General features: G+C 49.8%; 2 protein-coding genes and 1 long non-coding RNA gene across 4 annotated transcripts in view; 2 read left to right on the top strand and 1 right to left on the bottom strand.

Moving 5' to 3' along the window:
• Positions 1-520: 520 nt before the first annotated feature.
• On the bottom strand, positions 521-6,109 carry FOXA1 (forkhead box A1). Of its 2 annotated transcripts, none has more exons than XM_070629298.1 (2): positions 5,494-6,109; positions 521-3,159 (listed from the first exon to the last, which is right to left on the bottom strand). In XM_070629298.1, the coding sequence occupies exons 1-2, from the start codon at positions 5,563-5,565 to the stop codon at positions 1,828-1,830; spliced, it is 1,404 nt and encodes a 467-aa protein (XP_070485399.1). In that variant the 5' UTR covers positions 5,566-6,109; the 3' UTR covers positions 521-1,827. The 2 variants fall into 2 exon arrangements, with proteins under 2 accessions (XP_070485399.1, XP_070485392.1); XM_070629291.1 differs by lacking the exon at positions 5,494-6,109 and adding an exon at positions 3,568-5,422.
• A 302-nt stretch (positions 6,110-6,411) lies between these two features.
• On the top strand, positions 6,412-8,722 carry LOC139084774 (uncharacterized). Its single transcript, XR_011542480.1, has 2 exons — positions 6,412-6,630; positions 8,166-8,722. It is a non-coding gene; the product is annotated as an uncharacterized lncRNA (long non-coding RNA).
• A 12,377-nt stretch (positions 8,723-21,099) lies between these two features.
• TTC6 (tetratricopeptide repeat domain 6) overlaps positions 21,100-25,508 on the top strand; it is a 189,720-nt gene continuing 185,311 nt past the window's right edge. Inside the window, exon 1 of the mRNA XM_070629311.1 lies at positions 21,100-21,218. The gene's annotated coding sequence lies outside the window, so the exon portion shown is untranslated. The remainder of the gene's footprint in view (positions 21,219-25,508) is intronic.

Here is a 25,508-nt window from a genome sequence, read left to right on the forward strand (position 1 = left end):
TGATACTTTATTCTCACTCCAATACTTCTCAGAAAAAGGAAAATGATACATTGGGGAAGGTGGTTAAATTAATATTTGATTTCATTGTGGGAAGATTCAAAGGAAACACAGAGAACTTAAGCTCCTGTCAAAAAATTGAAGTAAATATTACTGGGAAAAAACAGTCTTCAAAATCTCAATTCTTGGGATATGAAATCAATTTATCTACCTACTTTTATTGAATTTCTTTAACTGCTTTTTACTAGCTACATGTTCATATATTAAACATAAACAAAACAATTCTGTTTTAGATTATTTTCCTTTTTGTCATTTATATTCAGTGCCAGGACTTTGATAAATATCACATTCAGAATATGTATTTTGGATTTAATTAAGGAAAATAACAGAAATCTTTTTTGTTAACATTTGATTTATTTAAAGTCCTTAACTGCAATTGATCAAGAACATATTCCACGGCTTAAAATTTATCATTTTTGTTATTTAAATCAAAATATTTTAATTACAATCACATTGATAAAAATTAACATTTTAATTTGTAATTTTAACCATCATTTAAAGCAATTTCAGCTGTAAAGAAAAAAAAATAAACCATGCAATAAATTAACATTGAGAAAGCAAAGAGGAATAATAATGAAACCCGTCTGGCTATACTAACACCATGTCCAACTGTGAAAAGTGCATTAACACTGAATGAAACAAGCACACGATGGCAATAATTAAAATGGCCTAAATCAATTGGATTTTGGAATCTTGGACCAAATTTTGAAATACAGCTCCCTATGACTTATCTCTCCTCCAACACTGTAATATTCCCTTTTTTCTGGAAAAAAAATTCTTTAAATGGTATAGATAACATAGAAGCTAATTTTACACGTTATGTGACCTCAGAATAACATGACCATGGCACTCTGCAAGGCAAGGAGCAGAGTCACTGAGGAGGGCAATTTTGAGGAATTGATTCCCAGGGCTGTATGTGGGTGGAGAGGACAAGGTGGTGGTGGTGGGGGGGTGTCTTTGTAACTTCTCGGTCAGGCAACTCTCGAAAATGTAGATGTATGTCACTTATCTGTTACCTCTGTATGTCACATAAATATATGGAGGATGTCTACATATTTGAGCATGTGCATAAATAAGTCCATACATAATATATATGTGTTTCATTTTAAGACATCTGCTGTCTGAATGTATGGGGAATGTAAGCTGGAAAACAAATGGCTCTGGTGTTTATAATCTGTTTGTTTTGCTGCATCACAGTGGTGTTGTCCCTCGTACTGTTAACAGCCCCTAGTGTCTACTTGTTTCTTCAGCCTTTCAGTTCTTATGGTTTAGAGTACTGCCATAGACCTGTAAACTCGTGGCGGGTGTTGGGGGTCAGGTGCAGGGGTGGGAGGGGAGTTGGGGGGTGGGGGAGCACAAACGAATATTTTACAAGCTTGACCAACTTTCCTTTTTTTTTAAATAAACCCTGCACAGACCAGAATGTGTCTGGAGGGGAAAGAGGGAAGAAAGGGACAGGGACAAGGAAGTAGGGGGACTATATACACACTTGTGGATCATTAAAACTTTGCAGGAAAAAAATTTTTTGTCGGTTTGGGGTTGGTTTTCTTTGTAATAATATACACAAGGCGTTATGAATAACAATAACAAAGTAACAGTCCTTTGCACTGGGGAAAAGATTGTGCACAAAAAAGAAATAAAAATAATTGGGGATTTTATTATGCTGTTGTCAGGTTGATATGTGTGGTTTGGTTGCTGTTGATTTTTTTTTTTCTCTCTCTCTCCTATTACCAGCATGGCCCATGCCAGACAAACCCCCAGTCCCGGGAGCTAGGAAGTATTTAGGACGGGTCTGGAATACACACCTTGGTAGTAGGCCGGCTCCAGGGCTGAGGGCTCGATGGGGCTCCTAGTGGCCACCGAGGCGCTGCCGAGCGGCAGGCTGGCGGGCAACGCGGCGCCGTAGGGCGAGTACTGTAGCGCCTGCTCGTAGGCTTTGAAGTCCAGCTTGTGCTGCTGCTCCGAGGAGGACATGAGGTTGTTGATGGAGAAGGGGTGGTTGAAGGAGTAGTGGGGGTCCCCTTTCAAGTGCAGCTGGGACTCGTGGGGCGCCAGGCCATGCGCCGGGTGGGAGGGGGGCACAGATACCAGCGCCCCAGGCCCGGAGCTGATCGGGGGTGCAGCCGAGGATGCTGGAGTCTTCAACTCCGAGGCGCCCCCTGTCGCCGTCGCCCCGCTGTGGTCCAGAGTCTGGGGGCTGGCGGCGGGCCCGGGGGCCGGCGCGCCCTCTAGCTGGCCCGCCTTACCGTGCACGCCCCGGTGGAGGGGCGAGTCGGCGCCGGCGGTGGCCGCACTCGAGGGGTCCTTGCGGCTCTCGGGGCCGCCCTTGGCACCGCCGCCGCCCCCGGTCCCGGTTCCCGGCTGCTTCTCGCACTTGAAGCGCTTCTGGCGGCGCAAGTAACAGCCGTTCTCGAACATGTTGCCGGAGTCCGGGTGCAGCGTCCAGTAGGAGCCCTTGCCCGGCTTGTCCGGGGAGCGCGCCACCTTGACGAAGCAGTCGTTGAAGGAGAGCGAGTGGCGGATGGAGTTCTGCCAGCGCTGCTGGTTCTGCCGGTAGTAGGGGAAGAGGTCCATGATCCACTGGTAGATCTCGCTCAGCGTCAGCATCTTGCTGGGCGCCTGCTGGATGGCCATGGTGATGAGCGAGATGTACGAGTAGGGCGGCTTGGCGTGCGGGTAGCTGCGCTTGAAAGTCTTGGCGTCGCCGCCGCCCGCAGCCCGGCTGCGGCCCAGGTTGGACGGCGCGTACGCCATGGGGCTCATGCACGGGTTCATGGCGGCCGCGTAGGGGCCCAGGCCGTTCATGGAGGGCGCCGGCTGCGCGCCCATGCCGCCCATGCCGCCCGGGCTCAGCGTCGTCCCCATGGCCGTCACGCCCGCCGCCGTCATGCTGTTCATGGCGCCCGCCGAGCCGCCCGGCATGCCGGCCACGGCTCCAGGGCTCAGGCCGGCGCCCAGGCCCGGGTTGGCGTAGGACATGTTGAACGAGGCGGGGGTCATGTTGCCGCTCGTGGTCATGGTGTTCATGGTCATGTAGCTGTTCATGGAGTTCATGGCGCCCAGGCCCGAGTTCATGTTGCCGCCCGGGACCGAGGAGTAGGCCTGCAGCGAGACAGCGAGGGGAGAGGCCCCGAAGGGCGGGTTAGCAGGGCGCGGGCGGCCCGGCCACGGCGGCGAGCACCTCTGCAAACCCACGACCCCGCCCGGCAAAGCGGCAGCACCCTCCCCGGGACGCGCGCGCAGAGAGGGCTCGCAGGCGGGCGCAAACCGCTAGCGCGGCGGGCAGGAAAGACGAGCGCTGCAGAAAACATGCCCCCGGGAAGACCGCGTAATCGCCCCACACGCCAGGCTCGGGCCGGCTTCTGGGACCCTCCATTGCCGCCTCCATCCACGCCAGGCGGCACCCGGCTCTCCACCCCAGGCGGGCCTCGGCAAAGCGCCCTTTTGGTTGAAAGGAGTTGAAACTCCGAAAATAGAATTAATCTCTGACTCTCTGCTTATTCACTCTACCTTAAGGGTGAGGTGGGTTCCCTGGTGCAGCCCCCCAGGGCGGGCAACAGGGACCAGCTCTGAGTCCATCTCGCCTAAGCCTGCTAGGCCCTGCTGACGGCGGAGCGGCCTCGGCTGTGCGGGGCGGCTGTTCCCCTCTCCCTGACAGAGCAAAGCATTCATGGCTATGTGACCAGCCATTTCCCAACAACTGGCTTCACTGTCTTAGCAGTTTTCGCTCAATGGTGATTTTTTGTTGTTTATTTTATTTAGAAGTAGTGTTTTCCATCTACTTGTAGCAACTGTAATATTAAGAGGGAAAGAAACTCAGAAGTTAAATGTTTTGGAAAAAAATTAAAAACAGATCTACCACAGGAGAAGGGGCTGGAAAGAGCGCATTATAATATCAACGCACTGCATACAGTTAACTAACATGTAACCTCTTTAAGCCACTCAGAAACTTGCACTAGTTTCATTGCCTAGTTCCAGCCCCCTAACGTTTGAAAATTTTGGTAACACAATTTGTAGATAAAAATCTCTATTTTTTCCCCACACTGATAAGTAGACACTGATCATTTCAAAGCCTGGCTTTCGAAACTACATGAATAGTTTCAAGTACTTTAAAATTCCAAAATCAAAGTCTACCTACTTTCCCTTAATGCTATTCTCCTCCCTATTTCTCAGCTGTAACATGTGAGGAAGCTCTTTCCATAGGGGGCTTAACTGACGAGTGGGGAGAGACGACTGCATCTGAACTAAACCTGAGGGTGAGTTCTGAGCTCCTTTTAAAATCAGCAGTAAGAGAAAAGCCTTATCAACGGCAATTTGGGAATGCACTGGCTATGTTAAAAACGCAGAGTCCAGAAATATAAAGACTATCTCTCTGATAATTTAATAAAAATGATATCCTTACATTTATTTTCATCAGCAAATATTATTTCACTTGAAAACATAAAAGATGAACAAAGATTTAACTAGGCACACACTCTGCTATGGTGTGCAAATAAACTCGAGGTAAGTTTGTGGAGAGATATATATACACAAATCTAAATAAATTACCATGAAAATATTTCCTGATTCTAAATTTCTATATCTTAAATTAATGTCTTAAAGTATTTTTACTTTTTTTTTTTCTTTCCCCAAGATTATCCAAGGCAGTTTCAAGAAGCATTGTCTATAATGGTAAACTTTTGGGGGGTAATCGCCAGCCGTTTCTAGAGAAGTACTTTTAGTAGGTGGTGGTCCTGCCTGTACCTGGCTGTCCTCGCAATCCCTTTGTGCACATTGTAAAATAAACCACATGAACGTGCCACCAAGGGGACAATGAAGAGAAACAGGTTCTCCGCCCAGAGTGCTGGAGGAAAAGTCAGCTCGCACCAGCGCCACCCAGCGGTTCTAGAGAAGAATGAGGACCCTTCTCCCTAAACATGGCTTTTGAAGAAGTTTTATAAAATTTCGGAATCGTTTCATTATTAACACGCTCAACTTAGCTGCAGCGCGCTTTCATCAGAAGACATCTGCAAATTCAACCGCGGGAGGAAGGGGCCGCTCTCTTTGCGGCGAACTGTGGCTTTCTTAGAGTTGCCTCCAACTGGTGCTGGCGCCCGCCCGCCAACCCGACACCCGGCCCCGGCACGGCCCCGGCTCCCGCTCTCCGCAGGCAAGAGGCGAGTGCTTCCCAGAGCCGGTCCTTTGAAAGCCCAGAGTTTCCTAACACCTTCTCGCCGGCCCGAGCGCGAGCGCCGGGACCCAGTCTCCCCGCGGGGCAGCCGATCCGGCTCCGAGGCCGGGCCAAGGCCGGGCCGGGGCCACAGCGGGAGGGCGGGCAGCGGTGGCACCGAGGAGGCGCCCCCAGCCCGCCAGCCTCCCGCCCTGCCCGGCGCCCGCCTCGCCTGGCCTCCCCCGGCACGGGCTCCGGGAGCGTCCCGCCCGCTGCCCGCCTCTTACCTCCTGTGTGTCCGCGTAGTAGCTGTTCCAGTCGCTGCTCTCATGCCCTTCCATCTTCACAGTCCCTAACATCCTGGAGCCACCCTGCCCGATGCAACCATCCAGCCCTGTGCGGAGCGACGGGCGGCCCGCGGCGCGGGGCGGGGGAGGGGAGCCGGGCCGCCGGAGTCACCGAGCGCCCGCGCCGCCCCAACGCCACCCTAGCGAGGAGGAAGCCGGGCGCTGCGGGGCGCGGCGTGCGCGGCGGCGGCGGCGGGGGCGAGGCGGGCGGGGGCAGGCGGCGGCCGCGGAGCGCGGCGCCCGGGAGCGCCTCCGCGGGAAGTGAGCGGGCGGCCTCTGCGAGGCGAGTGCAGTTGAGCTGATGTGGATCTTACGTCGCTCGAGTGCCCACCTCCTCGTCCTCTCCCCATTTGTCCGCCGCACAAAGACGCTCGCACCTACAAAGCCCGAGGTGCACCTGCGAGGCGGCCGCCCGCCAGTGCCGCCGCCGCGCCTCCCGCCCCGCCGCCGCGCGCGCCCCCCGCGCCCCTCCCGCCGCGCCCCCTCCCCCAGACCCGGCCCTCACTCTGTTTGCAAAGCAGCGTAATTGGTTTAAGCCCGGAGGTTGGGGGAAGAGGGAAATGGGGTGGGGGGGTGTAACCCCCTTTGGAAGAGGAAAAAAGAAAAATAGGCGGGGCCGGGCGGGCTGGCGAGGGTTCTGGATGGGAACCGCGCAGCCGGAGAAGGGCTAGGGGCGGTGGTGTTGGAGCCCGGCTCGCGGGGCAGTGCCGGCTGAATGACCCCAGCGTCTCTCCCCAGGGGTACCCACCGCCCTCCCGAGGCCCGGGCTGCGGGCTCGGCCCGCACCCCTCCTTCTGTTCTGGCCGCTTCCAGCCCCCACCCTCCTGACTCCTGACCTAAAGTTCAACCCCGGGAGACTGGAGTATATGGATCCTCCCCATAACTCACCCCCCCCCCACCCCCGCCTCGCCCCTCTCCTGACTTCAGGCTTGAAAAAGGAAAAAGCCCCACTTTTGCCCCGTCACTAGAAACTTGGCCATCTGAGTCAGCCGAGCCGAGTGACGTTAGGCCGATCCGGGCTCCTGGCTAGCAGAGTGGAGACGCTGCCACGAAACCCATACCTGCGGCTAAGAGCAGGTGAGTCACGGCACCGTTTTATATCTTTATGACATAACTTTTTTTTTTTTTTCCGCCTCGGTCCGCTCTACTCCCCTTGTCATCTGTAGCGATCATAAAGAGGAAGAAACTGAGAACAGATGTCTGTGTGATAGGGCAGGCGGACCGAGTCGGGCCGTCCTCCCTCTGCCCGGCTCCTCCTCCTGCCCCCCTTCCGCAGCCTCGGGGACTGAGCTAGAGGCAACCGTCTGGTTTCCGATAGGGAAAGGTCAGGGGGAGGGGACATCTCCCTAAATACGCGCGTTAGCTGGGAGAGCCTTGGAGCGGGCGCGGGAATGCATTTCCTCGGCTAGAGAGGTGCCAGGGCGAAGCCAGAGGTGGTCTCCGGCGGTGCGTGGTCCCATCTCTGACCTAGAGGGGCTGGGCTAGGACCCCAGGCGCTCGCTGGGTTTCTGTTCGGTCCTGGGCATCGGTGGGAAGTTCTTCCCCAAGCCAAACCTCTCGACTCCTATGAGGCGGTGGGTAGTGAATTGCCCACATGTCCTGGGGAGGACCAACTGAAGTGACTGCGTAATAGACACTGAGTTGGTGATACGTTGCACGAAGGTGCGTGTGTGTTTCTGAGTGTGTGCGTGAGTTTCTGAGTGTGACCATGTGTGTTTCTGAGTGTGTGTGCGCCCGTGTGTGTGTTGTCCTCCCTGTGAAACCACGAGGTTCTTTAAGTAGCAATAAAATATCTTTCTAAAATGACTAAGAATCGCAAAATGTTCTTGTTTGGCAAAGTTTTAAAAATATTATTAATCTCATTTTACGAAATACGTTTTAACTTGTCTTCCAGATATCTTTTTTTTTTCTCCCTGTGCTTTGTTCTTTTAAATCTTTCTTCCTTGAAATCTGGCAACAGAATCACGTTAAATCCTTGAACCAAACAAATCTCTCAAATCAGCAGGGGAGCACGGGAGAGTGAAGATGTGCAGTTAAGGAAATAAAAAAGATAAAAGCATTGGATTACAATTCCTTTTTTTTTTTTTTTAACTAAAAGGGGGCTGGGGAATGTCACATTGTAAGGAAAGGAATGAGGGGGAAGTTAAACCCACCTGGAACTCAGTGCACAGGCGCGCTCCTCCCCCGCCTGCCCCGGTGACCGCCAGTTAGTCCCCTCAGTTTGTGTAACTGTACCTGCAAATGTGTAGGTCTGCACATATTTCTCGGGCGACAGTCAGAAACTAATTCTTCTGTGCAAAGTTCCCATCAGCTGCAGGACCTTAGTTCCACTTGTGAAGTACACGGATGCTTAGCTTCCTCAGCCTGAGTGGGGGGTGGGGGGGGGGGGAGAATTTCAGTGCTAATGAGCTTCCTTGTTCCTTCCCGCAGTGATTCTCCAACGCCCTCTTGGCTCTTCAACAACGTCGAGCATGACTAGGGTATTTTCTATGGGTAGTAGCAACTTAGAAATCGCTTTTATGGTGCACAAAAAGCCGGTGCCTTAAGGGGGGAAAACCTGCTTTCACTTTAAAGGGGATCAATTAAAAAATCAAATATTCTTCCTCTTTTAGCCCGCTTCCCAAACCTACTAGGCCTCATCTTAAGGGAAAAAAAGTCAACTTGAAAAAAAAAAAGCTCATGTTCATAGCGGAATGGCCAAAGCGAAGTTTCTCCACGGCTTCTTCAAAGTCCAAGACCGGTAGTGAAGAGTGGACTCTGCCAGCTTTAGCCTCGACCCAGCTTGGGGGGTCCCGGGTCCGCGGCCCCAGGAGTTCCTGTGAGCACAGCGCCTCCTGTCGTGGGGAGGGAATGTTGAGTCCGCCCACAGGCGCCCCCGGCGAGCAACGCCAGGCGAGCCTAGAACTCCGCATGCCTCGCTCAGCCAGAGATTTGGGTTCAGAGAGGTGACCGCCAGAGGCCAAGAAGAAGGAAAAGTGGCAGCTCCGTCAGCTCCCAGCCTCTCTCCATCTCGGTGGCAATGACATTCCAAGACACCTAAGAAATTTCGGAGGTGAAGTTCTGGTGTACCCAGATGCCAGCCGGTCATTTCCCCGAGGTTTAAAAGCGAATCATCAGGGCCATGCAGGATCTTTGATTTTGAAAATAAACAACAAATAAATAAAACAAAGCTGCTACCCCCGGGTTGCTGGCCAGCAGGCAGCCAGGTGATGTGCCTGGCTGCTGCAGCCTGCCGGTTTCCAACCTCTTCTCCCAAACTGGCCCTGTCTTGACGGTTTGGGAAGGTGGTGCTGTGCCTTCTGGGGAACTGACCCATCTTCAGCCTCGGGGAGGCTGGGTGGACTCGAGGCAGGGGAGCCACGAGGGCCGCCACGTGGCGGCTTCTGGGGCGTCCCGTGCCAAACTGGCCCGGGGAGGACAGATCTGCACGAGCCTGGGGAAGCCCAGGTAGCGGGGCGGACAGGCTCCTCTGGAGGAAGCCGGGGCGGTCAGGATGGTGGGGTGCGCGAGTACCCCAGGGGGCAGAGGGCCTTGGAAGCGTCCCCGCCCTTCCCAGAAGCTTTCCGCGGGAGCGGGCGGCCCACGGCCCACGGGGCCATCTCGGCCACCTCCACTTCCCTTTCCCTGCATTACCTGGCTGCAAGCCCCTTCAGCCCATCTTCACTGGGACTAGAAGAAGCAAAGGGTGAGGACGGCAAGAGACGGAAGGAAAGGCCAAGGGCTCATGCCTCGGTCCCAGCAGGCTGCCTGAGGCGGCGCTGGAGTCCTTCGCGTTTAGCGGGACCGCAGGGCGGGCAGAGAGCAGGGCCCGGGGTGCCGGGCATCTGCGGTGACCCTGGAGCCTCCTGACGACTTCTCTGTCTCTAGTTCTCCCTAGTCTGTCCCCTGCCCCCGCTGACCATACCCCCGACGGGGCTGTGGCCAGGTCTTGGCTGCCCCGGGCCCAGCCACGCTTCAGGCAGGCTAGTCCGAGCCCCTCCGCAGGCCCCCACCCGCCACCCAGAGAAGAAGCTTAAACCCTCAGCCTGCGGGGAGAACCAGAAGCAAGGAGACTGAGACCTGCTGTCTTTAATGCGGTTCAAAGCCGACCCGGACTGGGACGCAGATCGATTTAGGACCGAGGAAGGCCTGGGACGCTGGAAGTAACTGTTTGCACTTGCTTGTGCCTGGCCTTAGCCAGCCGAGGTGTGTGCCCGAGCAGGGGAAGGGCCGGCGCCTTCCCGCAGCAGCCCCCGGTCCTCAACAGCGGGAGGCGGCGGCCAGGCCCTCGGGGCCCCAGCTTTCCCACCAGTCTGGGGCGCAGGGGGCCGGGAGAGGAGAAGCACTGAAACTCAGACCTTCTTTCCTCCGCCATTCCTTCTGTCATTAAGTCATTAGTTAAATTAATTCACGACTCACAAGCAGCAGTAGGTAGGGCCCTGGGACCACCCAACCGGCCTGGCGGGGCAGCTCGGTGCGGAGAAGTCTAAGGTTCCCGGCCGCACCCGTGGGTGGGCCAGCACAGAGACACATCCAGGGCTTTCATTCTACTGGAAAAACGTTAATGTAACATTTTAATCCCAATTCTTCAACACTGGGTTTGTTCCTTTCCCTACTGCTCCTGGGGCCGCCGCCGGGTTTCTGAGCTGCCCAGGGCGCAGGCCTGGCTCGCCCGCAGCCGGATGTCGGAGCCGGAGCTGCTCCCCGCCCGGCCTCGCCCGCGAGCGACGAAACTGTCCGTCTGGCCGTGAGCGAGAGCATCGCCTTGCCAAAATCAACTCGCATTTTCATGTATTCAAATGAGAAAGGTTGGGAAGGGCGACCGGCCCTCCTGGGAAATCACTAGCCTTGGAACGAAGGAAAAAGTCGGTCCCACAGAGAACAGGAGCCTCTCTCCCTCGTGGCCTGGGCTGCGGACCTGGCAGCCCCCCCCCTGCGCCCCCCACGGTCGCCGCCTGGGTCCCCGCGGCCGTCGCGCGTCTCCAGGCAGCTGCGTTCCCCAGTTACCGACTGCCTCATTCACAATGGTCAGCAGGCAGCTTGGCGAAGCGCCCCGTGCCAGCCAGTCTCTCCCCGCCCCCGCGCGCCCTGGAGCGCTGTCTCTGCTCAGTGGTGCCCCCACCTTCCTCTGGCTCCTTGAAAACCACGAGGGTTGCGGTCCTAGGGGAGGGACTGGAAGTGCACGCTTCAGACACGGAGCTGGAAAATTAGTGAGAAACGTGACAAACTTTAGGTCTGAAAGCAGAAAGGGCCCAGAGCGGCTGAGGCCCGACTGTGTGCCACAGACCAGGCAGGGCGCCTTGAGATCTCAGCGTCCCCCCACCTGCTGCTCTGGGAGGCTGGAAGCCTGTGCGAGGGTGGGTCAGAACCTCCATTCCTCCCAGGGCAGAAGCTCGCGCTAATGGGGAGCAGTGATGGAAACTGAGGGCCTCAGAAAGCTCAGCGAATGTCATCTCTTCCCTCGAGGCTGCCCGCTTAAACCTAAATCCTTCCTGAACGTCGACGAGTATTTAGCTTCGCAGTCCCTGAACCACCCCCTCCCTCCCCACGCCCCCACCCAACACAAACAGAAGCTTTCCCACGGCCCCTCAGGCGGCCCTGGTAGTTTAATTTTGGCTATTCAAATATGATTACCCAAATTTACATAGTTCCCTTTAACAGATGCTTTTCTAACAATCATATAAATCATCTCCTACACATGGGGGAAAAAAGGTAAAAGTCCTTTTCAGCTAGATTTTTTTCCATTCTATTGACTTCCTGTTTCCCCCCCCCCCCTAAATTTCCCTAATTTTGAAATTGAGCTTTGGACTGGCAAAAAGACTAATTTATTGGTATGCCTGGAGGGAGGTCGCATTCATTATTTAAAATTAAAATTTGACTAGAGGACACTATTGAGTGGCTGCTTCTGGGACTTCCAGCAGCTATCCCAGAGCTAACATCAGAGGAAGGTTTTGTTTTAAAAGTAGTGCATTTGTTTGAAGTTGTTTGATTTTCCCTGTCCTGTGGGCCACAGAGCAAAACCAGGACTTACCTCACATTGCAGTGAGCTTGCTTCCAAACAGAAACACTAGGAAGAGGCCTCCTTGGCAGCTTTCCCTTTCACTGGGATCCTAGCAAGATTTGCAGGACCTTTGGCCACCATCTGAATGCTGCCGGCCTGGTTGCCTACTACCAATGGATCAAAGAAAATGCAGCTGCCAACATTGGGCATTACCTCTGGTGGCAAGTCCAGGGCAGCCTTCCCTGGGTGTGTGGTGAGGACTTCGTAGACCTCCCCAATCCACTGAACCCTGCCCTCCCTAGGTCCACCTGGCTCTAGATTCCTGCCAGGCACTATCACTCCCTGACAGCAAATTCCATTTGCATCTTTTTCATTTGTTTTGTCTTCCCCTCTGGATTGGAAGTTCTCTGAGGGTGGGGACCACAGTGATCCCCTCTGCCAGAGCAGAGCCTAGAGCATGGTAGAGTTTCAAGAAGGATTTGTTGACTCAGTCAATTAACTGTGCCAATCCAGAGATTGGCCAGGCTGGCGTTGGGCGGGAAAGGATGGCTGGAGGCTAGAAACCGCATCGACCAATGCCAAAGTCTCCAAGCAGCAAGAGGACGCGGCTCAGCACGGTGGGCTTGTGGAGTGAACAGACTGATACACGGACGCTTCTGGCAGAATGGCCAGGGTCTCAGAGCCCTGGGATCACTGGGTTTCCAGGCCCAGTGGGCATGACCCTTCCCCTGGCATCGATGCTTGATTTTCATCAAAATCATCAGGGTTACATGATCAAATCGGAAATGCCCACACCTCAGCGGTAGCTGAACTCGGGCAGGATCAGCGGCCGCTCTTGCCCATTTAGGGTCGTCAACGCGTGACCCAAGGCAAATATTACACTTATCCCCGCTGTGAAAAGGCAGCAGCCGCGCCTTTATAGCAATTATTGATTAAAAGTTAAAGAACCCCATCAAGTTTCCATCAAGCAAAACGTTTCACTCAGAGCTGTAAAGGAAACGTCCGTGTTTAAATAACATGTTGAAATTGGCAAACAGATGAAGCTGAGCCCACGCAGTGAGAAGGAAAAGCCTCGGGGCCGAGCTCTCTTGTTAGCCCAGGGTCGCGCGCGCGCGCGGGCCTCCAGCACGAGGCGCTCTGTGTTCCCGCCCTGGCGCTGGGGGGCGCCTCGGGCTCTGGGCGCCAGCTGGGCTGGGTTTGCGCAACTAGAGTCGCAGGCACGATCCTCCCAGGGGCTGGCTTCTCGGCCAGCCATGGAGGTGGCAGCGCGCTCCAACTTATCAAGCCTTTTCTTTAATAGCCTCCCTGTCTTTCGGATCCAAAGCTTTTTATTCCACACGCCTTCCCCGTGTGATGCAATGGTTTTCTTAAAGGAAAGACCACCAAACCTCTCAGAACCCTCCATGTTGTTTCCAGGTCTTAACGGGAGACCCCTCGTGTCATCTTCTCCTCCTGAAGTTTCATTTGTTATAAAAGCATGCGTGGGAATCCTTGAGAGAGGAACACGTCCATCTTCTCTTCTGGGCTGCTGTCACTCGGGAAGCCACCAGGCAGCGCAATACCGCAGCTGCATCTGGTGTCCTTGACGTCCCATGCCCCTAACCCCCACCCGCACCGGACGATGGGGGGCTTGGGCCGTGGCTCGGACGCCGTCAGGAATCTGCGCCGCAAACTCCCTGCTTTCAGACCACGCTTTCTTACCACGGCGGCTCCCCACCAGGAATCCCGTCCCTGAGGCCGGGGAGAGGAGCTCAGAACTCGGGTTGAGCCTGATCCGCCTTGGAGACTAAGGGTTCTAGCAGATCTGGGGGAGGTTTGTTTTCTTTCAAATGCTTTCGGTGATGCAGGCAGCGGGGTAGATCCCGCTCTCCTCAGCCCAGCGGCCTCCTCCCGCCAAAATGCCTTCCATTGTGAATCTCTGGTCTCCTCTGACCTCCTCATGACCCTCCCTCACACCCCGCCAAGAGAAGTGGTTTCAATAAATAAAGCACAGGGCTCGGGTTGAAGGTCAGTTTACACTGGGGCAGAAGCTTCTAAAACCCCTGCAGGTGCTGGAATGGGGATAACCCAGGCTGTGGTCCCAAGAGATGCGAGAGGGAGGAAGCAGGACTAGAGAGGATGTGAGAAGACGCGGACAGGGTGTTGGAGGGGATGCGGGGCATGATCAGAAGCTTGGCCGCGGTCCAACCGACCTCGAATTTGCTGGGGAACCTTAGGCCTTCCGGCCTCAATTTCTTCCTTTTCCAAACGAGGAGCTTGGACTCCATGCTCAGGTCCGGGCAGTCGTCAGTTGTAGGAACGAAGCCTGGATTGCCTGGGGAGGCAGTGAGGCCTGAGGACTCCGCCCAGGGGAACCAGGACCTCTGTGAACCTAGGAGGGGAAGCGTTATGGTGATGGTGGTGAGGGGGCGGCTCAGCTCCGGGAGCAGCGAAGCATTTCTCCATGAGGGGTCGAAGACGCTGGGAGAACAGGTACCGCGAAGCAGAGTCTCCACCCTTTTGCTCTCGTTTTGTGGCCTATGTTTCATGGTCAATTTTGGGCAAAAGACTTGCCATTTTTCACTTTCCAGCATCTTCAAAGACAGCAAACAGCAGGAGAGAAACCAGAGCGTGTCTTCCAATTTCCCAGCCCAGGCAAAGCCTCCAGGCTACCAGGCGGCTCAGCGCTCGGCACACTCTCCCGGGCAGCGCTGGCCCCGCTGAGGCTGAGGGGCTCTAAGCCTTAGTCTCTCTCCTGATACAAGTTCCAGCCTGGCTCGTTCATGCAACTGACGAGGACAACAGGGTTTATCTTTAAGAACACAGGATTTGCAATCAGATCTGGCTTCCAATCTGTACTCTGCCAGAGACTTGCTGTCTCTGAGCTTCCGTTTCTCAACTGTAAAATGGGCACGTTAGTACCTACCTCACACCAGTGGAGTGCGGCGGAGGTGCAATAAATGGTAGCAAAGACAGCCTTCGCGGAACTCTGGAAGACCGTCCGGTGCTGGATGCTGGAACAAGTAGTGGCAGGTAACCCGGCCCAACAATCTAGGAGCCCTGCCCTCCCTCCCCCTGCTTTACAGGTCTTTTGCAGTTTGTCAGCAGCCCCGCACCCTGGACCTCGCGGTCGGCGGCGAGAGGGAGGGAGCTCCCGGGTGGGGACTGTGCGCTTGGAGGCTGGCCGCGCCGCCTCTCTGCGTCCATCGGGACCCTGCCTGGAATCCTGTCAATCTCCCCGACTCGCGGGGCTGCTCTCTGGGGAGTCGGAGAAGGCAGAAGAACAGCGTCAGGCACACGTTAAGGACCTTCTGGGAGGAGGAGGCTCAAAAAGTGAAGAGAGAAGACGTCTCGTGCCCCCAGGCTGCGCATCACCCGCCCAGGGCAGCAAGACAAATTGTCCTTCCCTTACCCTTGCGTGAGAGAAGGGAGGTCCGTGTGTGGCTCCCCAGGGGCGCCCAAGACAGTCGATCAGGCCCAGGCGCACTAGGCGGACTTGCACCATCGCCCTGGCTGTGGCGACCTCAGCCCACCCCCCGGGGCCTGGATGCAGGAAGCGTCCCTGTAGGAGAGGTGAAAGGAGAGAGTCTGAGCTTGCAGGAGGTCGTTCTCCGCTCAGTGCCTGAACCTGGGAACACAGATGAGAAAGCTGGACCCCTGATTCCCCAGACACTTTCTCCTTTCGCCCTCGGATCCCCTTCTCAGCTTCCTCTTTCCTGGACAGAGTTAGAAGAAACCACTTAGGGCTCATTTGGAGAAGTATTACTTAAGAGATTTTCTAAAATCCTCAAAACCCAAGACGATATTACCGCAAGGAAGCTTTAGTTGCTGTCTTTTAGAATTATTTAATATAGATTCCCTAGAACAGTGTTTCTTCCTGGGAGTCCAGGTCCATCTGAGATGAAGCAAGCATGCTGAGCTTATGGTGGATCCTTCAGTATTAAAGACACTAAATGTTACCTTGCAGATACAAGAAAGCTTAATGGGGTGCCAAGGCTTAATGAAGACAAGCAATACAGTATATGAGAACACCAAATCACAAAAGGGTTTCCCCAAATGTAGATCCATCTGCTGAGGAGAAGATTCATGACTTAATTAACCTCTTCTACTGAGGAGGCTTGGAAGAGCTGGAGTTTTGGGGTGAATCCCTGGGGTTCACAAGAACAACTACCTACAAATTTCAGAGAGGGCTTCGATGCCCTAAGAAAGTCCTGGGTACCCGGCTCTAACAAGTTTTCGAATTCTGCTTCACTTGGTAGTCAGAACCAGGTGGATAAAATAAAGAATTTCCTTCACTGGAGAGTAGGAAAACAACACATCATCAAAACTTGCTCATTTTCCTTGGATCGGTACGGGGGTGGGGGGGGGGAGGTACATTCATGGGAAGTGGGATGGTACACAGAAGTCTCAGGCAGGGAGGGATCTCTGGCTAAATGCAGCTTCTGTTTTTACAGCTTACTGAGGGAGAGCTGTTAGTTTTTCTAAGCATAAACCGGGCATTGGTTCTTTAAGCTCAATGTTTAGGCTACAAAGCACATCCACCCGTCGTACATGCTTACCTTCAGAAAAGGAATGGTTCCGACCTCAAACTCAGCAAAATCTCGAGTGCATTACCATACTCGGAGAACACCTAAGCAAATCTCTTTGGAATTGTGCAGAGTACCTGGAATGCTAAGCACCAGCCACTACCCCCAAGAAAAATAAATCCTTAATTCTCAGCCAGATACACCTGCTTTGGATAGGATTATTAGTGTTATTTGTATCTTTTCTTTTCAAACGGATAGTTTTACTCACAGAGTTTTTCTGCTCAGTGCTTGCTATTTTTATCTTACCTTAAAAACCCTGAGACCAGGCCAGGCGCCAGACTTCTGAGGCACCCCCGGGACGGGTGGTGACTAGCTTCTCAGGGGTCCATTCCTGAATTCCGTAGGCTCCTATGTTAGAATCACATTAGCGTTCCCTCACGGTCCGGAGGGAAGCCTGGCGTGTGTTAGTTAGATCAGCATGGGGGAAGTCCAGTGAGCAGGCTGGCTTTAAGCAATGCCAGGGGAGGACCTTAAGACAGGGGAAGCTGTCTCAGTACATTTGTTTCTGTGGATTAAAGCAGTAGAGGGAACGTTGGTGGTGGACTCTGCTGGTTATTCTGTTATGTTTCTGAGCTCCCTCCTCTGCCCTGTTCTCTGCCCCAGAGGCCAATCTCTATGGGCCACATCACCCAGTTTTCCTTGCTTTTCGGCTTCCAATTAGGTTTGGCCAATGTAGGGGCAATGGTGCAGGTGTGGAGGGCAGGAGGACTCACTCCTCCTGCTTTCTCCCCTCACTGGGGCTTTGTCCTTTCCTGCCTGTCTGTGCCTGCAGCTCCTGTCCGGCAGCCCCTCTTCCCAGCTTCAACTCTCAATAGGCTCTGCGAATACCTCCTTTTTTCCCTCTTCCCCTTCAGATCAAAGATGGTAACACCTTCCTGCTGCTGCAAGACCTTGAATGTCAGTTCTCTTTAACCCCACCCATACCCATGTAAATAGTTCTTGAATTCTCTCTGGTTTCCTCCCGGTCCCCCAGTTAGACCCTTTTGAGTGGTGTCATCTGTTTCCCATGGGGACCTGACTGATGAGGAGAGGCATGAAGACTCATGGAAGTGAAATATGGTGTCTTCAATTCTTTCCAGTGTCATCTTCAAGCTATAATTCACCGAAAGGCTCTACTCCTTCCTGTCACCACCCTGGAGTGAAGCTGTGAAGGCTCTAGGGTTTCTGCCATTGCTAGCTTTCTGCAGGAAGGCTGCCTTTGGGTCTAGCACGGGAGCAAACTCCGAGTTTGCCACTTTAATTTGCTTATTTGCATTTGATATCATTGTTAAGGTAATTGATGTTAAAACCAAATATTGATAGTATCCGAGGTTTTTTCTGACCTCCTGTAAACTGACATTTGCTATAAGCCAAGGACTGAGACTTTTGTTAGTGGTGAATTGTGTTAATATAACCAGGCACTGAAGTTTGTCCAGTGACCAAGGGTCTCCTGGGAGATGTTCCTGTGCATTCCCCAAGGCCTGACCATCTTTGGCTTCCTCATCTCTAGAACATTAAGTCGAGAGCACAGTTCTCTCCATACCTGTGTTGTGGCAACAACTCAGCCTTGACTGATAACTACACCAGTGACATCATTTGTGTGTACATCAGTGAGCTCTCTCTATGTGCCAGGCATGGTGCTAAACACAGAAGACACTAAATTTGAGCCAAGATGCTTGCCTTCCAACTATTAAAACAATGCTTTGATATCATTACTGTTAAATTTTGCATACCCCTATAATTAGGAAAAGTTAGCAAAAGTGGAACTTCTAAGTCAAAAAACATGCAAGTGTTTAAGGCTTTTGGGACATTTTGCTACATAATATCTAGCAAAGTGGCAACAGAAATCCATGAGTGGCCCTATTCCCTCAATCCCATGCATGGATTTCATTGCCAACCTTGTAATTTAATTGGCAACAATTGTATACCATTGTTTTAATTTGCGTTTCTGAGATTACTACTGAAGTTGAATATTTTTATATTTCTATTGGCCATAAATATTTCTTCTTTTGGAAACTGCCTGTTCACACATTCTTTAGCCAATTTAAAATTTTGAGGGCTTATCTATTTTTCATCTAAAGAATATTGATGCTATTCTGCCATAAATATTGTCAGTTTTTCACCGGTTTCCATTTGCATTATAATTTTGTTTATTTTTAAATGCATAGGTTTAAAAAAATTCATCAATATTTTTATTTATAATTTTTGCCTTTTGTGGTTTAATGTTTACAAGTCTTATCTATACCTGCTACTCTTGTATAACAAAATCTTTCATGCAGCTGGAATTTATTTTGGTGCATAATGTGAAGTGAAGCTATAACTTTAATTATTTATTTTCCAAATAGTTAGACCTTTGGGCAGGCCCTAATTGGGAGGGGCCTTGAATTCTCTTCGGAGGATTTTGTTGGAATTTGTTCTGTGAGGATGCTCTGGAGGTATGGAAGCTAGAGTTACCTTGGGTCTTCCTTTACTTGCTGTGAGGTGAGCCAATAGGGGGCTCCAAAACTAGACAAGAGGACTGGCAGGTGGTGGTTGGAGAGTGAAAAAACTAGATGAAGTGATAGTGTTTCAATTATTGCTGGAGTAATTTTATGCTTCTCTTTGAGTCTAATTCCCTTTTCTTCAAGATGGCACCAAAAGTGTTAACATTGTCATATGAAGGCATTACAATATTAACAATGAATTTGAAATGCCTTTAGATCAATAACTACTATTCCTCCTCCTCTTCCTTCTTCTTCCTTTCTTCTTTCCTTCCCTTCCCTCCATCCCTATTTCTTTCTTTCCCTCTTCCTTCCTTCCTTTCTCTCTCTCTTGCTTTCTCTCTCTCTCCCTTCTTCCCTCCCTCCCTCCCTTCTTTCCTTCCTTCCTTTCCAGTAGGCCTAGAATAGAGTTCCTAACACGGTATTAATTTCCACCTTGGAGACCCAAAGTAAATCCTTAATCTCTTTGACCATCAGTACCTTATCTATAAAATGAAGTTAACAGTATCTAGCTCATGGATTGTATTACACTATGATAAGGATATCTGAATACTTAGCTACTGTTTTTGATTATAAAAAGTATTAGGGAACAATATTTATTTATCATTTAAACTGTTTCCTTACCATATTATAGACATATTTCAAGGGTACATTAATTTTTAAATTTTTCCATTTCGGGAACATGGTCTATATGTTACCTTTGTGCAGTGTCTAGGATGGTACCAAGAATAATTAGTCACTTCCTATGCAGTTTGATTATTTGCTTATTTTAATTAGCAAAGAAAAGTAATTTACTTATTGTCTGAGCAGGTTACTCCCATGCTTACAGTGAAGCCCCCTCATGGAGCACCCCCTGGGCAGTGGGATGTGATGTGGGTGCAATGAAACCTCAGAGAAGGCAGGTCTTTCTCATCTTGTGCGCATTCAGCAACCATCTTTGAATTCATTATGTTATGGAGCAAAGCAACAAACCTTCGAGGTAAGAGTTGTATCTCCACTTTACAGGTGAGGTTGCAGAAACACAGAGAGGGAAGCCACTTGCCCAAGTGGCAACTTTAGATGTCCCTACCTGGCTGTGTGCCTCTACAATGGGGGCTTTCCTCACAGATGCCTGAGGGTGCCTGAGTGCCTCCACCTCCACGGGTGGGCTGCTTGGAGGCCCAGCACAGGAGCATCCTTTCGTCTTGAGCTTCTGGGATGCATGTTGCCCCTTCCAGCATCTGAAGTCTCATGGAGGAGTTCTAGAAGGTTTTATCTGCCACTTACCTGATCTCACTGATTAGTTGCCTGACTATTCGGAGAGAGAGAGGTTGGTGGAGAGTAGAGGCATATAAACTAGATGTTTGAGGTCCTGCTAAGTACTGGGCACTGAGCAAAGCATTGCCATCTACACGATTTTGTCTAATTGGTTTTCTTTTTTGCCCTTTTAAACAATGGTGAAAGATAACACAGGAAAATGAACAAAACAGAAAACAATGGCTTATCACAAAGGAAAAACTCAAGCAGCCATCACCAAGGTTAAAAAATGGATCAGTGCTAGCACCCTAAGACTCTGTAGTGGTCACCCACTCACCATCACCTTCCCCTCCCAAGAGGACTACCATCCATTTCTTACGGTGATTACTCTCTTGTGTTTCTTTGTAGTACTTCAGCTGAGCATGCGCTCATAAGCACTATAGTTTTTGCTGGCTTGGGTTTTAAAGTACAGCATGTACTCCTTTGTGTCTGGTTTCTCAGCTCAACATTACAATTGTGAGAGATTCGTCTATGTTCTCCACAGATGAAGTTTCCTCATTTCCTTCATGTATAATATTGCATTTTATCAATATACCACAATTAATTTATGCATCCTACTTTTCATGGACATTTGGATTGTTACCACTTTTTAGCTATTATGAAACTATCAATATTGGGGTACATGTTTCTCAGTGCATGTGTATATGCATTTCTATTGGGGGTGCAATCACTGGGGCATAGAGTGTGTATATTCAACTTGAATAGATATTGCCAATTATTGCTTTTTATAACCTTTCTTACCTCAGACGTCAAAAACTCTGAATACGGCCGAATCCGGGATTCTAACAGAAACTCTCCAGAAGTGAATCTCATGCCTTTGATTTCAAGATTCTCTTTATGAAATGTACCTTTAATTGGCATGTAGTGCAGACATATAGTTTAAAAACATACTCCTCCTCCAAAAAAAAGGCTTTAAATCTCTTGGTCCAGCATTATTCGTTTAAATGTAGAAAGAACAAGAATGCCAAGTAAGCAATTGGTCAAGTTGGGCAAAAGCGGCGGATCTAGGCGTCTCCAGCGCAAGAGGCTCTTTGGGACCAGCGTCGTCACCGCCGAGAGAGCGGAGCCCGCTCGCCCTGGGTTTGCACCCCCAGTCCGAGGCCGCCCCGGAGCTGCTTCCGCGGCGCGGAAACGCGCGGGGTGGGCACGCGCGGGGTGGGCGCCCACTGCGCGGAGGGATGAGCGGGAGCAGGGGGCGGGCGCGGCTTGTTGCTGGGCAACGAAGCGCGTTCTTCCTTCCCACCCACCGGGTCCGAGCCCACCCGGCCGCTCCGCCCCCGAAAGGCCGGTTGGGTACTCTGCCGGGCGGCGGCGGTGCCAACCTTCCCGCCGCCTGAATGGGAGCAGGGCCGTCCCCGGAGGAGGGTGAGAGGAGGATGCTGCCGGGGCGCGGTGACTTCGTCTGGGAGGCGTGGGAAGGAGAGGCTGCGATATTGGGGCGGAGCAGTGGTCGCCTCGTGCCACCTCTCTAACCCGCTCCGATCTCCGCGAACGTCAGGGGGCAACGTAGGGCTCGGGGTGGAGAAGGGATTGGGGCTGGAGTAGGGGCTGGGCTGCTTTGGGATTGCGGCTGGAGAGCCCGGGTGACGCGGAGCGGGGAGGAGTGAAAAGCTGGTGGAAGGGAAGGACAGGTAGACTGTGAAGACCGGGCTGTGGGGAAGGGAGAAGGCGTTAGGAAGGCCAAAGAGGGCGAGGAATCAGGCGGTTGTGGGGAGGGTGAAAGGTCACGGTGGAGGGAATTTAATTTCCAACTCGCTGACCTTTTCTGCCCTCCCTTGTCAGGAGCTGGTTGTTTGGGGCAAACCTTAAACACCACTAGGTGCCCCTCCCCCACTCACCATCGTCGTGTGTCCGTCCCACCCCCCCCACCCCCTCCCCCCCCGCCCCGCACCGTCTGTGTGTCTAATTTCAGAATCGGATGCTGTTTCTTGAGAGCGGCCCTACAGCCCTTTGTGGGGCAGTGGGACCCTGCAGGCTTAGGGCTAGGAGTATTTGCCCTTGGAGGCCACAGATCCGCAATGAAAGGACTGGGGACTACCACTGCAGGAGTTTAAAGTTCAAGAGTTCTTATTTTTAACATGCAAATATAAAAGTGTAACGAATTGTTTTTTCCTGTTTACAACGTTAGAGAGATGTAATTTCTATTCAATGAACTGCACAGAATGTCCGGTTTGTATAACGTACTGGTGTACAACTTGAGTGTTGACAGACGTATACACCTTTAAAAGAGTTACTGCAATCAGGAGAATTCCTCTGCCCCCTTCGCTGTCCACCCGCTTCTCAGGCGCTGGACCAACTACTGATCTGTTGGGTGACACTATAGAATAGGTTGCATTTTCTAGAATTTTATGTAAGTGGAAGCATGCAATATATACTCTTTTGTGTCTGGCTTCCTTTATTCAGCATTGTGATTGGCCAGGACCTTTGTCTCCATTGCTGTAGCTTTAGAGTGTGTTTGGAAATAGGGTAGTGTAAGTCCTCTAGCTTTTTTTTTTTTTTCTTTTAAAAAGTCACTTTAGGGGCCGGCAGTGGTGCAGCGGTTAAGTTCTCAAGTTCCACTTCGGCAGCCCAGGGTTGGCTGGCTCGGATCCCAGGTGCTGCGGACATGGCACCGCTTGGCACGCCATGCTGTGATAGGCATCCCACATATAAAGTAGAGGAAGATGGGCACAGATGTTAGCTCAGGGCCAGTCTTCCTCAGCAAAAAAGAGGAGAATTGGCAACAGATGTTAGCTCAGGGCTAATCTTCCTAAAAAAAAAAGTCACTTTAGCTACTTTAAGTCAATCGAATTTGTGTATACATTTTAGAATCAGTTTGTAATTTCTATAGAAAAGCTTGCTGGAATTTTGTTTGGGATTGTATAGAATCTATAGATCTATTTGTGGAGAATTGTCATTTTAACAATATTGAGTCATCGAGTTTACAAAAATGGTTCATAAATTTATGGTGGTATTCCATTTCTCTTAGCAATATTTTGTAATTTTCAGTGTGGAGATTTTGGACATCTTTTGTTGGATTAATTCCTAAATATTTTATGTTCTTTTGGGGGGGGCATTATTTTCCAATTGTTTGATGCTAGTGTATAAAAATACACTTGATTTTGTATGTTAACCTTGTGTTGTATAACCTTGATAATTCACTCAGCACTAGTAATTGTTTTGCAGATTCCTTGGAATTTTTAACCTAAAATTTATGTCATCTGCAAATGGGGATAGTTTTACTTTTTCCTTTTCAATCTTTATCCCTCTTATTTCTTTTCCTTGCTATATTGCAATGGCCAGGACCTCTAGTACAATGTTGAATAGATGTGGTAAGAGCTGAGACATTTTTGCCTAGTTGTCACTTTTGGGGGAAAGCAAAAATATAATGTTACCTGTAAGTTTCTTTGTAAGTTCTCTTAATCAGATTGAGGATGTTCTCCATGAGTCATAGTATGCCCAGATGTATTTATTTATTTTTATCATGAATGGGTATTAGATTTTGTCAAATGATTGTCCACTATTGAAATGATCATTTTTCCCCCCACTATATTCTGTTTATATTGTGAATTATATTAATTTTCAAATGCTAAATGAATTTTTCAACCCTGGGATAAACTCTATATGATCAGGATATATTATCCTTTTTAAAAATATATTTTTGGATTTGATGTGCTAATATTTTATTAAAGATTTTTGCATCTATGTTCATGAGAGATATTGATGCATAAATTTTCTCTTTTAAAAAAATGATTTTCTCAGGTTTGGTATTAGGGTGTGCGAGTCTCAGAAAATGAGTTCCTTCCTCCTCTATTGTCTGAAACCAATCTGTAAGACTGATCTTATTTCTTTCTTGAGTGTTTGAGAGAACCATCTGGGCCTGGAAGTTTCTTTGTGGTAAGATTTATGGTAATAAATAAGTTTATTTAATATAGAACTATTCAGATTTTCTGTTTCTTCTGTTAACTTTGGTAAGTTGAAATTTTCAGAGAGTTTCCCAGTTTGTCTGAATTGTTGGATTTGTTGGCATAAAGTTGTTTATCATATTCTTTTATTATCCTTTAATATCTTTAGGATCTCTCGTGAAAATCCTCTTTTTATTCTTGATAGAGGTGATTTTTGTTCTTTCTCTTTTATTCTTCACAGTCTAGCTAGGACTTTTTAGAAACTTGTTGATTTTTTTTTTAAAGAACCAGCTCTTGGCTTTGTTAATTTTCTCAATTGTTTGTCTGTTTTCTATGAATTAATTCATGTCCTTATACTTACCTCTTTCTATTTACTCTGGGTATACTTAACTCCTCTTTTTCTAGATTTGCAACGTGGAAAATTCATTTATTGATTTTAGTCCTTCTCTTAGTTTTCTTGTATCTGAATATGTCTTCATTTTTCTTTTTTAAAGATTTTATTTTTTCCTTTTTCTCCCCAAAGCCCCCCGGTACATAGTTGTATATTCTTCGTTGTGGGTCCTTCTAGTTGTGGCATGTGGGACGCTGCCTCATCATGGTTTGATGAGCAGTGCCATGTCCGCACCCAGGATTCGAACCAACGAAACACTGGGCCGCCTGCAGCGGAGCGCGCGAACTTAACCACTCGGCCACGGGGCCAGCCCCTGAATATGTCTTCATTTTCCCTTCATTTTTCTTAAAGAATATGCTTGCTCGATATAGAATTCTGTGTTGACAGTCTTTTGTCCTTTAGCACATTACAAATCTTGTTTTACTGTCTTTTGGCCTCAGTGGTGTTTGATGGGAAGTCTGTGGTCGTTTGAATTGTTATACTATAAATAATGTGTTGTTTTTCTCTGTCTGCTTTCAGTATTTTATCTTTGTCTTTGGTTTCCAGCAGCTTACATGGGATTTCCTTTGACTTTATCCTGCTTGGAATGTACTGAGCTTTTTGAACCTATAAATTTATGTATTTCTCTAAATTTGGAATGTTCTCAGATATCATTTGTTCAAATATTTTTTCCACTCCATTCTCCCCTCTCCTTTTGTGCTTCCGATTACCCATATGTGAGAGCTTTTGATATTGTCTCACAGGACTCTGAGGCTTCTTTTTATTTCTTAAAGATTTTTGCTCTATCTTTTAAATATTGTGTAATTTTTGTTGATTTATCTTCCAGTTCACTGACTCTTTTCTCTGATATCTCCATTCTGCTAGTCAATTTTTATTTAAAATACTGTTTTTTTCAGATGTAAAATTTCTGTTTATTTTTTATTTCTCTGCTAAGATTTTCTATTTTTTATTCATCTTTAGCGTATTTTCTTTTACTTCATTGAGCAGAGTTATAATAGCTGCCGTAAAGTCCTTGTTTAATAATTTCAACATCTAGGTCATCTCTCGACGGGCACCTATTAATTGTCTTTGCCCTTGAGAATGGGTCACATTTCCCAGCTCTTTTAATGCCAAGTGTATTTTGGTTATTTCCTGGACATTGTGAATGATTTGCTGTGTAGACTCTGGGTTCTATTATATCCCTCTGAAGAATATTGATTTTTTTCATTCAGCAGGCAATTCACCAGGTTTGACTCACTTTAAGCTCTGTCTCACTGTCTGTGGTTGGAGGTTAAGTTCAGCTAAATCTCTGTTCAGCTCTTTTAAGCCTTTGCTGTGTTGCCTTGAGTTTCTTCCACATCTTCATGCTTCAGAGGTCAGTCTAGACTTGTGTGGGGGTTT

The sequence above is a fragment of the Equus przewalskii genome, chromosome 1, assembly GCF_037783145.1.
Source record: "Equus przewalskii isolate Varuska chromosome 1, EquPr2, whole genome shotgun sequence".
Classification (NCBI taxonomy): Eukaryota; Metazoa; Chordata; class Mammalia; order Perissodactyla; family Equidae; genus Equus; species Equus przewalskii.

What these genes read in the sequence shown, in the direction of transcription:
- FOXA1 (XM_070629291.1), bottom strand. Translation starts at nt 3,747, where the DNA reads ATGGCTGGTCACATAGCCATGAATGCTTTGCTCTGTCAGGGAGAGGGG. An exon ending in GAACCCACCTCACCCTTAAG is followed by an intron (nt 3,160 to 3,567) that starts GTAGAGTGAATA and finishes GTCTCGCTGCAG; the next exon opens with GCCTACTCCTCGGTCCCGGG.